Raw genomic sequence first — 15,787 nt, forward strand, 5'->3', positions numbered from 1 at the left:
CACTTACTGCTATCTCGGATACCGCTAAGTACAGGTACAACTGCTCGTCTGTCTTCGGAGTATGAAGTAAAAGTGGACTCGAAAGGTACCGTTTGAGTTCTTCCAAACCTAGCTAGCACTCTGGGGTCCACAAAAAGTTATTCTTCTTTTTCAACAATGAGAAGAATCGATTGCTTTTATCGTAGGACCTTGATATGAACTGACCCACGGTAGCTATACGCCCGGTTAACCTTTGAACGGCCTTGACATTGTCCACTACGGTGATGTCTTCATAGCTTTGAATTTGTCGGGATTGATCTCGATTCCCCGGTTGGACACAATGAATCCGAAGAACTTCCCAGATTCGACCCCGAATGCTCATTTCTCTGAGTTCAGCTTCATATTGTATTTCTTCAGTATGTTGGATGTTTCCTGCAAATGTTCCAAATGGTCCTCTGCTCGCAGGGACTTAACTAACATGTCGTCAATGTAATTCTCCATTGATTTTCCTATTTGTTCTTCGAACATCCGATTTACTAGGCGCTTGTAAGTGGCACCAGTATTCTTTAGTACGAACGACATTACGTTATAACAATAGGTGCCATATTTAGTGATGAAGGAAGTCTTTTCTTGGTCACCCGGGTCCATCCGGATCTGGTTGTACCCGGAGTAGGCATCGAGAAAGCTAAGTATCTCATGGTCAGTTGTCGTATCGATCATGCGATTGATGTTAGGTAAAGTAAAAGAGTCCTTAGGGCATGCCTTGTTCAAGTCTTTGTAGTCTACACACATTCTTAATTTATTTCCTTTCTAGGCACTACTACTATGTTTGCTAACCAATCCGGGTAATTAACTTCCCAAATGGAACTTATTTTAAGGAGTTTGGATACCTCGTCTTTGATGAATGTGTGCTCGACTTCGTATTGAGGCCTCCTCTTCTTTTTAACCAGGTGGAACTTCGAGTCCAAGCTCAGATTGTGAGTGGTTATTTCTGGTAGGATCCCTGTTAGCTCGGGGGTTAGCCCCGTGCCTAGGTATACCTTCCGACCGGGCAAGTGCTCGATTAATCTGACTTGCTCCAGCTCCTCAACCATTGACTAGGTGGCATCGGAATCATCAGGGGCTATGAACGACCTAGGGACTCCGTAATCATCATCCTCGCCTGTCTCCTGCTTTTCTGGTTCGGTCGGGGCCAGTGTCGGCGATTGCTATTTGGTTTCTTCCTTGGTAGCCAAACTCGGGTTATTTGATATCAAGAGTGAAGATATTGGGGTCACCTCATCGACAACGATTATTTCTTTTGCGGCCGGTTGTTCTCCGTAAATAGTCTTGATCCCTCCCGTTGTGGGGAATTTCAATGCCTGATGTAGTGTCGAGGGTATTTCCCTCATGTTGTGAATCCATGGCCTTACGAATAAAGCATTGTATCTCATATCCCCTTCGATCACGTAGAACTTTATTTCTTGAATGGATCAGGTGGTGTTTACCGGCAGGGTTATATCCCCTTTAGTAGTCTCGCATGCCATGTTAAATCCGTTTAAAATTCGGACTGCAGGCACTATTTGGTCGTGTAGACCCAGCTGTTCCACGACCCTCGATCTGATGATATTGGCCGAGCAACCTGGATCAATTAACACACGCTTAACTCAAGATTTATTTATGAGTACAAATATTACCAGTGGATCCTTATGTGGTTGCACGATGCCTTCAGTGTCCTCGCCATTAAAAGATACGGTATAATCTCGAGTTTGTTTTCCCTTATAATGGACACCTTAGTGAACTTTAACATCGGCCGTTGGGGGATGTCAACTCCACCAATGATCATGTTAATGACGTGCTACGGTTCCTCTTGCTCAATCTGCTTGTTCGAATCCCTATTCCTGAAGTGATTTTTGGCTCGATCACTCTGAAATTCTCGGAGGTATCCGTTATTGAATAACCGGGCTACTTCTTCTCTTAGTTATCGGCAGTCTTTGGTTCTGTGGCCGTGAGTATCATGATATTTACACATTAGGTTGGGGTCCCTTTGGGCAGGATCAGATTGCAATGGTCGAGGCCACTTAGTATCTTTGATACGTGCGATGGATGATACGATGCCGACGATATCAACGCTAAAGTCGTACTCCGATAAACTTGGTGCCTCCTTAGACCCGATGGGTTTGTCGAAACCGTTTTTGCTCATGAGTCCCCGGTTATTATGACCTCGATCGCTTCTTCTTTCACTCCTCGCAGGGTTGTGTCCGGACCTATTACCCCTTCGATCTCCATTGTATAGTTGATAACGATCTCTGTTCGATCTTGGTTCATGATCGATGGATCTTTTGGATCTGTCACTAGTTCTGACGGGATAAACGGACCCGGAAGGGCCCCCGAGCTGATCGTCTTAAACCCTAATTGGTTATTGGTACCTGTTATGGACGTCAGCCCAAGTTACCGCAGGGTATTCTATCAAATTTTGTTTCAACTGCTGCAAGGCCAATGAGCTTCGGGGGTTGAGTCCTTGGGTGAATGCCTGAACGGCCTAATCATCCGCGACCGGAGGCAGATTCATACGTTACATTTGAAACCTTGACACGAATTCCCTAAGCATCTCATTATCCCTTTGCTTTACTTTAAAAAATTCTGACTTCCTGGTCTCGACCTTCATGGCCCCGGCGTGCGCTTTCACAAAGGCATCTACAAGCATAGTAAACGAGTCAAAATAATTAGGGGGTAAGTTGTGATACTATATTATAACTCCTTTTGAGAAGGTCTCTCCGAACTTTTTCAGCAGAACGGATTCGATTTCATCATCATCCAAGTCGTTCCCCGTAATGGCGCACGTGTAGGAGGTCACATGTTTATTTGGATCAGTTGTTCCATTATACTTCGGAATTTCGGGCATGAGAAACTTCTTTGGGATCGGCTTCGGAGCTGCGCTCTGAGGGGAAGGCTTTTGGACAAATTTCTTGGAATACAGGCCCTTCGGTATCGGTGGTGCTCTTGGGATTTGATAGACCCTGGAGTTATAGGTCTCCATTTTTTGTCGTTGGCTTCGATTTTCTTTTCTCCCGATTCTACTCGTTTTGTCAGTTCCTCAAGCATCTTTATTATCTCGGGGTTGGTCCCGGGTTCTGCTTCACTCGGCCTTTCTGTGGCCGGTTCATTTCTGCGAGCGTTTTTCCGAGATGGTTCAGGCTCAACATTGTTAGGGGCGCGACTTTGGTTCTGCAACTGGGATATCGCTGCATGTTGAGCCTATAACATTTCTTCGATCCCCGGCTCACAACAATGAAGAAGTAATGAACAAAAGTAAGAACTTTGAATAGTAGGGAAAATAAGAGTATATTGCGTTGATATGCGTGTGTTTTTATGAATAATAATCTTTTCCCTTTATATAGTAGGGGAGTTTTACTCTAAGTACAATTCTAAGAAAGGTAAAAATCTTCCGTTACGCCGATCACTGATATGAGCCGAGATTTGCGATGTGATATCCGGTTGGGTACGGATATCACGACCCTTTGTTAGTCGTGTGCAGCTGCTTGGTGATGCTCTCTGAAGTATCAACCCTTAAATCGGACCTCGAGGATATGACCCTGATTTCCTCGAGGGCATGTGTTTACCCGATCCCTGATAGGAAGAGTTCTTTGTTCTGACTCTGATACGTTACGTTCATCTTCCCACTCCGCTCGGATCACCGGGAAGTCGAGTCATGCGACTGGCTTGGTTTTACCCGTATACAATATTTATTTTAGTTCCTCATAGAACTCCGCACATCTAAGAAAAAACAAGGAAAATAGAAACTTTATTTCTCATATTCGTTGAGTTCCGACCATTTTCACCTAGGGGTGTACATAGGTCGGGTTGGTTCGGATTTTTCAATTACCAAACCAAACCAATGGTGTCGGGTTTTTAAATTTATAAACCAAACCAAACCAACAAAGTCGGATTTTTCAATCTCGATTTTTTTCGGGTTTTCGGTTTTTTTTCGGTAAAGTCTTCATAGCATAAAATATGTAACTTGTGCTCCAAATATTTCTTAAATCCTAGTAAAATAGAACTATATAATGTGTTTTCCAAGAAACTAACATAATAATATGAGATAAGTCATAGCATTATACTAAAATATTCAATAACAAAGATAAAATAATAAAATTATATAAAATAAATATTGCTAATTAATAAGCCATAATAAAAATTAACATAATCTAAAAATACTCTATAGGTCATGCTAAAATAAGTATAGCCAATAAGTACTAATATTAATTACATAACTAAGTACTAAAAAAAAGATAAACTAAGTTATGCATTTTCATTATAAAACAATGTAAAACTAAAATAATTATCCAACAATATCGTCATTCCTAGTATTGAATTGAATTTCTTTTGTTAGCAGTAGTATTATTTTGAATTTTGTTTGTGTTACTACATTTATGGGCTATAAAATTTATTTACCATTCAAGAATGTTAAGTCTAAATTTGAAATAATATATTAAAAGATAAAACTGTAAAAAAGTTTAAGAAATATTTATAAATTACATTACAATAAATATTTATATGTATAAAATATTTTTAAAAATTATATAATTGTACTATCGGGTTGGTTTGGTTTCGGTATGACTTTTTTTAGTTAAAAACCAAACCAAACCAATTATGGTCGGGTTTTATTTTCTAATACCAAACCAAATTAAACCTAACCACATCGGGTTTTTTTCGGTTGACTCAGTTAATCGGTTTGGTGCGATTTATCGGTTTTCTTGTACACCCCTACTTTCACCCATGAAACATACATAGGTTAGATCTATCTTTTGACATTATTTTTACTCCGAAAATTCGACGGAATTGTTTTCGACGAGCCACCGGTGAAGCGCCAGAAAATTCATTTAGTATAAATATGATGTATTATTATATATATTCTCTATTTAAATATAGATATATAGTGTATTTTTATTTTGCCGGATTTTCTAATTGTATTTCTCAAATCTGGCCAGCTCAGATCTGGCCGGATTTGAGTGTATTTTTCTTTTTGAATGTAAATACAATATATATGTTTCGGTATTTTTGCCTTATTTTATGTATCCCGAAGGAGATTTTTTTCGGCAAATCCCTATTTTTTAAAATTTTTGTTGTTTGAATACAGTCAAACTGAATACGGTGAATTGAATATAGTGTAAAAGTAGCAACGAATAAATACAGTGAATTGAATACAATCGAATATCCGTATATTTTTTAAAATTTTTGTTGTTTAAATACAACCGAATTGAATACAGTATAAAAGTAGGCTACAAATAAATATAGTAAATTAAATACAACCAAATATTATTATTTTAATTTTTTTTAAATACAATCGAATTGAATACGGTGAATTGAATATAACAAAATAGACTAAATGGTAGGAAGTTAGTAGCTACAAGTCATAATTAGCAAAACTATAGCTACAACTTGTAAGAAGCCTTCAAACTACTACTATTTCTGTAAGTTCCTCTTGTTGAAATAAAACTAATGGATTAATGGAAATTGCATGTCAGATGGTACGAGTTTTCAAATGTCATAGAAATTTACATAAAAGATATCTCTTCGATTAAAAAATATGCCACAAGAAATAAGTTCCAACTCATGATACTTGTTGCTACGCCTATAATTTCTTTTTTAAAGAAAAAGTTACCGACATTAAGTTTTACTCCAAAAGTATTTAATTTAACCTTGACAAGTTCAAAATGACCAACTTTTTCAGATGAGTCACCATTTTAATCTTAAATTTGGATACATGTTCACACTAAAGAGTAAGAATTAAACTCCGATTTGAGACAAAATGGAGAGCTTCTTCGTAATAAAACAATACTAACAATTATTAGGGCTCAATTCTAGATATGACGGGATCGACTATATGAATTTCTACTGATTCATATTTTTCATTTAAACACGTCTTAAATTAATATTATATAAAAATTAAAAATAAAATAAATAGTACTAAAAGTTCTTATAATTTAGGAAAGGTATGGGAACTTCTTCATAATAATAATCAATAAACAAAATTATCTGTAAAATTATTTGTTATCCTACCATATATTAGTATTAAAATTTGTAATGGTACAATGATAAAAGCAAAAAAACAAAAATGCTGAAATATGACGTTTTTTGGAATGATCTTTAACTTTTGATCCTCGCTTGTCCAATGAAACAGACTTCAAAGGTCAAACATTAAAAGTGATGTTTGCTCTGAGGGACAACACTTGTTAAATTTGATATTTCGTCCATACGAAGTCTATATCTTCCACTTCGAAGTCTATTTGTGTACCTGATAAAAGGGCCACCAAAGAATATTTGCAACTAAGGTTGCTACAGAAATGGAGCCAAGTAGAGTTATTAGATTGTTGAACAACATTAAAAATGGAGGCAAAAAGAGTTAGAAGGCATGTGCTCCAGCCTCGATAGACCTAATAAATCCAGAACTTGCATATTAGAATGGGCATAGTGCATGTGCGCCACATTTCCAAGGTTTTCGTCAACTAACTTCTTCACCCACGTCGGCTTTAATAAGAGTGCATATTACGCCCCTCATCTCCTTAGGTATAAGACATTTTTTATTTGATACAATTACTCGACTTATATAAATTTATTTAGTTTTTGTAAGAAAAATAAATTTTTATTTAACTTAGATATGAGTTTTTCAACAATCATTTAAATATTTTATTGCTCTAGACCCGGTTGCCTATCTTTTGATTTGGCCGAAAGACTGTTAAAGGTATTTGGCTAAGCTTATAAGCTAATCAAAGTAGATTATAAATACTTTTTGACTTATTTACGCATTTGATAACATTAAAAATACTTATAAGCTTAATGCTTATAAACCAAAATCAGTCAAAAGTAATAAGCTGATCACTCCCAACTTATGACTTTTCATTTTATAAGCGCTTTTAGTTTGACCAAAAATTTTGTTATTTTATCGTCAATAACCTTTTTATAATTCCTAAAATATCCTTACAAGAACATTACGCCTATCCCCTCCATAACTCCATTCTTTCATCTTTTTCCCGACCCCTTACCTGACCTCTTACCTAACCAAGGAGCACAACTTAGTTTTTCCTTTTCTAAGACAAGGTGGGTTGCTCTGATGGTAAGCACCCTCCACTTCCAACCAAGAGGTTGTGAGTTCGAGTCACCCCAAAAGAGTTTCATTTGGAAACAGCCTCTCTACCCCAAGGTAAGGGTAAGGTCTGCGTACACACTACCCTCCCCAGACCCCACTAGTGGAATTATACTGAATTGTTGTTGTAAATTTAAACAAGTTGCAATTGTTCTGCCATAGTTAGAATAAATCTGATTCTAGGTAACTATTTTACCATAAAAAATAATTTGTTAGAATAAATCTGATTTCGGGTGAGAGAGCTCTTTCGTTTGTAAATCATACTTCTTCTCCTTTAATATTTTATAATTCTAATGTTGAAAATATATAAGGAAGATAAATAACAATTATACGTTTCAAATAATGAGGGTTGTTCAAGTAGACGTATTCTATTGGATTGTTTATCATGATCGTGATATGATATTTATTAGCATCTGTTGTTTTAATTTCTATGCAAATATTTTGGTGTAATATTTAATTAAACCTTTATTAATAAACTTATTCAATTATTATTTTTTAGTTTATCATAAAATAATATATCTTTATAAAATATGATTTTATCTAATCAATTTAGAACTAAAGATACATTTTATTTGTATCTGAATCATATTGAAATTAAAAAATCTTGCAATAATCATCTCCTTATAAGAGTTCACTACTTTAAGAATATTTAAGTAATTTTAATAGAAAAAAGTGTTTATAAGTATTTCTTATCAAATACTTCAACACATGAAACTATTTATCAACACTTATTAGCTACTTTTAATTAGCTAAGTCAAACGGACTCTTAGAAACTATGCAAAAACCTTTAAAAATTAGAATTTGAAACTCAAACCAAGTAATTTACTTGTAAAGCTATATATTTTTCAAAAGAGAACCATTTAAATTTCGGCAAAGAGCCAAATATACCCTTGTACTATGAGAAAATGTTTAAATATACCCTTCGTTATACTTTGGGTCCAAATATACCCTTGCCGTAATACTATTGGTTAAAATATAACCCTTCTTATGTTAAGTTTGTCCAAGGTGGACATCCAATCCTACGTGGCACTGATATTTGATGAGGTGGATGCCACATGGTATGCCACCTCAGCGCCCCTAATCAATATATAAAAGACTAAAATTCGAAATACAATATTTTTCATGGTAGCGGTAATGGTGGCAATAGTGGTAGAGGGGAAACAATTTTAGTGGTGAAAAAAAAATAGAAGGGAGGGGTAAAATGGGTTAGGGCGCTGAGGTGACAAGCCACGTGGCATCTGCTTCATCAAATGTCAGTGACACGTAGGATTAGATGTACACTTTAGACAAACTTAACGGAAAATGGGTATATTTGAACCAATAGTATAACGATAGGGGTATATATGAACTCAAAATATAACAAAGGGTACATTTAAACCTTTTCTGACAGTACATGAGAGTATATTTGATCCTTTTCCGTTAAAATTTTTGCCTATACTATTCAAAATTACTCAATTATGTCATTCGGTACACATTTACGCTCATCATAACGTTGCCATGAAAAAATCATCTCGTATTTACCTAGCCATTAATAGAGTCCCCAACACAAAATGGATGAACGTGTCCATGCTCGAGAAAAAAAATACAAATTTACTGTCCAACTTTTGATTTCAACATAAAATTATCTTCAGATTGGTGCTTTATTAGGAGTTAAGAATAAAAATGATTTTTTTTTCTAGTAGCGAGACTTATATTAGACCGGAAGTCTAACGACAGATAAAATTGCTCAATTTTGAATCACTAGCAATAAATTAACCGCTATTCCTTTTTTTTTTTTTAAAAAGAAAAAGAAAAAGAAAAAAGAAGAGCTATACGTTGGAAGTGTGGTGTGCACCTTTGGAGAAAAGTGCGTGGATGAGAAGAGCGAAAACAAATGGAAGGATGCGAATGATAATTGATATATGGATAAGGGAATTGGACCATTCTGGAGTTGGTTTGTTTTTTATAGTTAAAAATATATTCACAAACACAGAACTTTCCAGCTCTTTTCCAACCAATACATCGTTCTTGCTCTTGTGTTTTTGATTTTGATGCAAGAGAAACTCCTAGAACATTTTACTATTATTACGTAGAATCTTTTAGCCAGAATCAACTTCCACCTAACACCAAACAAACCACCCCGATATTTAAGACCATTTTGGATTATGCACCTTACTTATTCCCTTAAATAATATCTCTATCCCCAATATTTAGGCATAATAATCTTGTATTGTTCACCAAATCTCCATCACTAATGCTGATGAATTGGCACTCTCCAATTTCCTTTTTAGATTCTTTTGAATTTCCAAGACTCTATTTTTATCCACGTGTCATAGTTTGTGGGACCCGTTTAGACCCTAAATGGCAACTGGCACCAACCCCCACCAGTCTTTGAGGTGTGGTGGGCCCCAATTTCCCCTACCCAACTCTTTCCATGTACACAAAAATGAAATGGGGGTGCAATAAAAATGAGGCTTTGATTGGCCTTTTATGGTGATTATGGTGGGCAATGAGATAATTGTGGGAAACTATTATATTTCAAAGTCTTGAATTTTCCTCTTCATCTCTTCAAAGCTAAAAGGACCCCCCCATTTTGGGGGCTTCTTTGAAAAGGATTGCTTGATTTGCCTCCCTTCTTCTACCCTTGAAAATTGAAAAAAAATATTGTTCTTTTTTTCTATACAAACACCCTTTTGGGGTTTAATTATTTGATGAGATTCTTGTTTCTAGATTGAACCTTTCGGAATAGTTGTTGATTGATCAAAGCTTGCTGCTTTCTTGGTTTCTTGAATAAGGGAGGTGGTAAAACAAAATTCTTTATATTTTGTGTTAATAGAAGAAAAGAAAATGATAGTAAGGTGGTGGATAACAGCACTGCAATTGACAGAGCTGTTTGTGAGTTCTTTTGTTCATTTGGCATATGGGTTTTACATATTTAGCACAGCTGTGGCTGGTGATCTTTCCCAGGCTTTAACTGATTGTTTTTACAAGCCTAATAATTTGGAGCCTAACTTGAAATCAGAAGAGAACACCCCCACTGCAACAGATCTTCCTCCCATTGTGTTGGTTCATGGAATCTTTGGTTTTGGAAAAGGGGTATGTTATTTTTATTTTCTTTCCTATTATGTGCTTTGTTTTTTCCCTCCATTTACCTCATATTAGGGTTAAAGATTGAATTTTTTGAGGTAGAATTATAACATTGGCCTTGAAATTGTGATGTTTTATGTAGAGATTAGGAGGGCTGTCATATTTTGCTGGTGCAGAGAAGAAGGATGATAGGGTTCTTGTGCCTGATTTGGGCTCTCTAACTAGCATATATGACAGGTGGGTTGATGCTGCTTCAAATTCTTGTTATTTATGTTCTATGTTGCATGTTGCTGTTATGTTGTTTTGTTCTGTTGTACATGGTTGTTTTTTTTGCAACATTTGATGGATGTTAGGTTTCAGGGCTCGTGAGTTGTTTTACTATTTGAAAGGAGGGCAAGTTGATTATGGGGAAGAACATAGTAAGGCCTGTGGACATTCCCAATTCGGACGAATTTATGAACAAGGTTAGAATCTTTTTTTCCTCATTGTTTAGCTTTTTTGTAATTTCAATGTTTGTAAATTCATGGTACTAATGAACAAGGTTGAAACTTGTCTTCCTTTTCTGTTTAGTTTTTATTGCATTACGATGTTTTTGTGAAATTATGAATGGTTAATTTAGCTTTTCGTACTTTCTTGTAAGCAGGGCATTACCCAGAATGGGATGAAGATCACCCTATTCATTTTGTTGGGCATTCAGCTGGAGCACAGGTTGTTCGAGTTTTGCAACAAATGCTTGCTGAAAAGGTGAGTCTGCTTATAATTAATTCATGGATTTGCGAGATTTAAAAGAAGTTTGTTGTTAATTTAAAGCTTATTGTGATTGTAGGCATTTAAGGGATATGAGAACACGTCTGAGAGCTGGGTCCTAAGCATCACATCGTTGTCTGGAGCATTCAACGGGACAACACGAACGTATTTTGATGGAATGCAGTAGGTTTCTGATATCTTATTATCTGTAGTTCACTTATCCCAAAGGAAAATTTTATTTTCTGTAGTTCACTTATCCCAAAGGAAAATCCTATTTTCTGTTGTTCAACTATATTTGATCTGTTATTGTCGTATAAACAACTAAGTGCTATCATGGGTGCTCATTATATCAATTGTGCTATTGGCTTAATTTTTACTTATGATCGAGCTTTAAGTAGATGCTATGTTCAGATGCCACTTTAGGTGCCTTCAATTCATTCAACCATTAATTATCATATTGGTATTCAATAATGATCATATGAAGGTTTTAACTTTGTTGTTTCTCTAAAATCTGCTTTCGAATTGCTGTTATCTGTTTGTAGCCTTTTCATATAAGTTTTATGTTTACCAAGATTTCCTATGGTTTGCTGAAATCGTGATATTTATGTACTGAATCAACTGATTTCATTTACAGACCTGAAGATGGGAAGTCCTTGAAGCCTGTGTCTTTGCTCCAACTTTGCCGCATCGGGGTAATAATTTACGATTGGATTGACATTCCCTGGCTCAAGAACTATTACAACTTTGGTTTTGACCACTTCAACATATCCTGGAGAAAAGTTGGAATATGGGGTCTTCTTGATTGTCTTTTAGGAAATGCTGGTCCATTTGCGTCAGGGGATTGGATACTTCCTGATCTTACCCTCCAGGGGTCGATCAAGTTGAACAGCCACTTGCATACGTTTCCTAATACATACTACTTCAGCTATGCTACCAAGCGTACCGCGAAAGTCATGGGTCTAACAGTCCCTTCTGGCATACTTGGGATACATCCTCTGCTGTTCATCAGAGTCCTGCAAATGAGCCTATGGCGGCATCCTCCAGATGTCCCTCCCCCATATAAGGGCTATAGGTGTGTCATTTGTTTTTTCCTTATTATTTCATCTCCCATTTACCTGGATTTTCATTCAAATATATTGGCAGTTACAATGTAGCAAAGATTCTCAGCAAGGTATCTACTGCAAGTAATAGCCTGTTTGGCCAAGTTTGTAGGAAAAAATAAGTTCTTTTGAGTAGTAGCAGATGCTGTATTTCAGAAGCTGAAAATAGTAGCTTTTCCTCAAAAGCACGTTTGGAACCTAAATAGCTGCTCTAATATTGGCAAAAGTTTTTTTCAAATTGATTAGCCAAACACAAATTGCTTCTTTTGATTAAAAAACACTTCTCAAAATAAGTAGATTTTGGAAGCTTGGCCGAACAAACTACAAGTGTTGCTGCTATGCCACTTATTCTCTGTTTTGAGGTTTTTGCTCTTTGTGCAACAGTGTTTTGTTTATTTGTCCGGACTAGGCTGTGAAACTTGGATGTAGGCTCCATGAAATTAATGGATGCAAAAATTCCTTGGATTTACATTCATGAGTAATATGCATTGCACTAACACCAGTTTCAAAATTAAGTATTTAGAAAACCACTTTGAGTGGATTTCTTATCCTCCCAGTTTTAGTTTTACCTCAAAGCTTTGTATAGCAATTTCGTAGTTGAGCTATTTGACTCCATAGAGCAATCATCTTATGAGGAGTTTGGACTTGCAAATTCTTATCTCAAAAAGATTCAAAACCACCAAACCAATAGATTTTATCCTCCTAGTTACTTCTTAAAGCAATTATCATGTATCCAAACGGAGTGGAACTGCTAAATAACAGTTCTTATACAAACCATACGTAATTTCATCATCTTACGTCTTTCTGTACATCTAATTCTTGCAGGGATGAGGATTGGTGGGGCAATGATGGTGCACTCAACACTATATCTATGACACACCCTCGCTTCCCAGTTGAGCACCCAAGTCAACTGGTTGTTAAAGATTCTGATTGCCAGCCTTTACGACCTGGCATTTGGTAGGCTACCGGTCTTAAGCTTCTGCCATTATATTTCATTTGCCAAGTTGCCATTCTGGTATTTAACTTCTTTAATTTCTATTATTAGTAAAGCAGTTTTTACCGACACTTCCATCACTTATTTTCTCATTCCTGTCTGGTTTTGAGGTTTTCATAGAATTGAACTCTTTTCTCATAAAGAACCACCACTTATTATTGGTCATGGCTTCTTAGTTGTAAGTACTAAGAAGTTTCTAAACCAAAGTGTCATCTTCTCTATTTTTTTTGGTTATCATTAGGATTTGGTAGTAATTTATTATTCTGAAGCAAGTCCAATTGACAAACCAGTATTTTCGTATGTCAATGTTTAAGGGGTTGTTATATTCCCTTATTTTGATTGATAGATTTGACTGGACATCCATATCTCTTTGTCCGCTTGAAGTGGATGTGTTAAAATTGTTGACAAGGTGTGCTAGAAGTTGCAACATCAAGCCTTTTCTTGGTAGAGGAACTTTAAAAAAATCTAGCAGGGGTGTGCGATTAAAGAATTGCTCCTTGACTTGCAACTGGAGATGGTCTTCTTTTTCATCTCCCAAAAAGATGAATCCTCCGTATTTGCTTTCTGCTTCTTGTAATTGGACTTCTGCACCTCTTGTTGCTCTATTATCTCAATTTCTCTGTTATGATTCCTATTTTACTTCCTTAAACATAATATATTGGAAATTATGGCTTTTAGTATTTATGCCTATTCACTTTGATATATGGAAAATGTTTGACTTTTAAAATTTGCAACTATTGGACATACTGCATATTTGTCTGACACATATCGGATACTTGAGATTGCTATAGAGTGAGATTGGAATTCTATGTGTAGTTGTTATTTGAATAAAAGGACAGGTATTTCAGGGCTGCTTTAGTATTGATATTTCTTTTTCTTTTTCTGGAATCAGGTACTATAAGATTGTTGAAGGTGATCACATTCTTTTCATTGTGAATCGCGAACGAGCTGGAGTTCAATTTGATTTGATCTATGACAGCATATTTGAGCGCTGCAGGAAGCATGTCTTCAGAAAAAATCCGACGATGCCAGACCATATAATTTAATAGTTAACAATATGTTGCCCTCACCGATGCGCTACAAGCTATAAAGAGAATAGAGGTTAAAGAGAAGGAAAACTGCGACGACATTACATACTCTTCTGCTTTCTTGTTTTTTTTTCTTTTTCTTCAGACAAAAAATTATTTTTCCCTTGAAATGTAAATGTGAATAGATCAGAATCCCATTCTTCTTCTACTGTATGTAATGATTACCACCACTCTAGTGTGTAGGCTTTCAGAGGAAAAATGTGAATTAAGGAGACATGGTACACTGGTCCCTTGTAATATCAAAAACATAAAGATAGACTTTCAGAAGAATATAATAGAGGTTTCTGCTTTAACTATTTGATGATCTGCAATATCTCAAACCTCTTCACATATTTGAGCAAATGCAATCCACTTCTGCATTAGGTTTTGAAATTTTAGTAAAAACTGATTGTTATGCATTTAAGTTGTTATTGTGTTGCTTCTGAAGCTTACCCAACTCAAGATTTGGCCTGTACACAGCGAGCTCTCTGTGGAACTGGTATTTGTTATTAGTTGAAGACTTTCAATCTTCTTCTTTTTCTTAAGTAGAAGCATTAAGGGTTAGAGAGTTGATTCCAACTTACTTGGGGTTCAGACTTAGTTGTTATTGTTGTTGTACAAGCAACACAGGTTGTAGAGAGAGGAAGGGGATGGAGAAAAAGATCTTTTGGGGTTGGCGGGGAGTACTCTCTCCTATGTTCTTTTTTGAATAGCGGATCTTTTTTTATCTCCGTCCATAATGTAGGTTAATTGATGAAACCTCGTTAAATTTTGGTGCTTCCTTTAATTTGGTACATTTCTTTTTTGTGGTCTAATTTACTGTCATTCACGGGTTGCGTTGTTATCTTCCAAATGACATGGTTATTTTGATTCTAAGAGGGAGGGAGGGGATATAATAGAGGAGTCATTGGAGCCTGGATTATTTTAGAGCAATGCAAGTGAAGTTAGCCAGTTGCCTGTTTCCAATCTTCCAATGCTGATGCATAAAAGTCGGGCTTTGTACAGAAAACTTGATAACAAAGAAATACTAAAAGGAAACAAAGAGACAATCTGTGTATTTGTTGTTGTTTAGTAAGTCTTGCATAAGAAAATAACTATATTAGCTCTCTTGCTTAGAATTGCATAAACTTGTGCAGATGGAGACCTTATGTTTTGCCGGAGTTGTGGTACAACGTTGCTTTAGCCCTGGCCTTTACACATGCATTATCATGGGCAGCACATGTATCATCATTCAATTGCACATGCCATTCTTTTTCTTTTTTTTTTCTTTTTTTTTTGCAGAATCAAACCATCCGACAACAACTCACTATGAAAGTCTGATACAAATATTTTTATACTCTTTTTTTTTCAGCTATTGAATTTGAGGGGAGCCTTAGCGCAACAGTAGCACTGCTTCCTTGGTAGCTAGTAGGTCACTCGCTTGAGACGTAGAAATAACTTCATTTGCATAAATGCAAGAGAAACTTTGCATACATTATACACGATCTTTCTCTCCTCTTATTGCTCTAGTTTTAGAACACTTGGTACACACTGGGTAAGCCTTTTTTTGGGCTGGATATTGCATTTGATTTTTTTGAAGGAGATAAAAATAATGATGGCCTAACGTAAATGAAGTTAATGAAAATCATCGGAAATAGGATAACAGTTCTAGATAAAGACAACCATATGCTTAATGCATGGTCAGCAAACTCACTTAGTGTATGTGTTA

At 36.0% G+C, this 15,787-nt stretch overlaps 1 protein-coding gene across 2 annotated transcripts; it reads left to right on the forward strand.

The window, feature by feature from the left end:
- The first annotated feature begins 9,084 nt into the window (after positions 1-9,084).
- Positions 9,085-14,396, forward strand: LOC107825961 (uncharacterized). Of its 2 annotated transcripts, none has more exons than XM_016652895.2 (8): positions 9,085-10,180; positions 10,314-10,408; positions 10,532-10,635; positions 10,815-10,915; positions 10,998-11,101; positions 11,553-11,990; positions 12,844-12,975; positions 13,905-14,396. In XM_016652895.2, exons 1-8 carry the CDS (start codon positions 9,932-9,934, stop codon positions 14,056-14,058), a joined length of 1,377 nt encoding a protein of 458 aa, XP_016508381.2. In that variant the 5' UTR covers positions 9,085-9,931; the 3' UTR covers positions 14,059-14,396. The 2 variants fall into 2 exon arrangements, 1 of the variants encoding a protein (XP_016508381.2); XR_012706465.1 differs by having other exon boundaries at positions 9,086-10,180; positions 12,844-13,033.
- The last annotated feature ends 1,391 nt before the right edge of the window (positions 14,397-15,787 follow it).

This window comes from Nicotiana tabacum, chromosome 24 (assembly GCF_000715075.1).
Source record: "Nicotiana tabacum cultivar K326 chromosome 24, ASM71507v2, whole genome shotgun sequence".
In the NCBI taxonomy this organism is placed as follows: Eukaryota; Viridiplantae; Streptophyta; class Magnoliopsida; order Solanales; family Solanaceae; genus Nicotiana; species Nicotiana tabacum.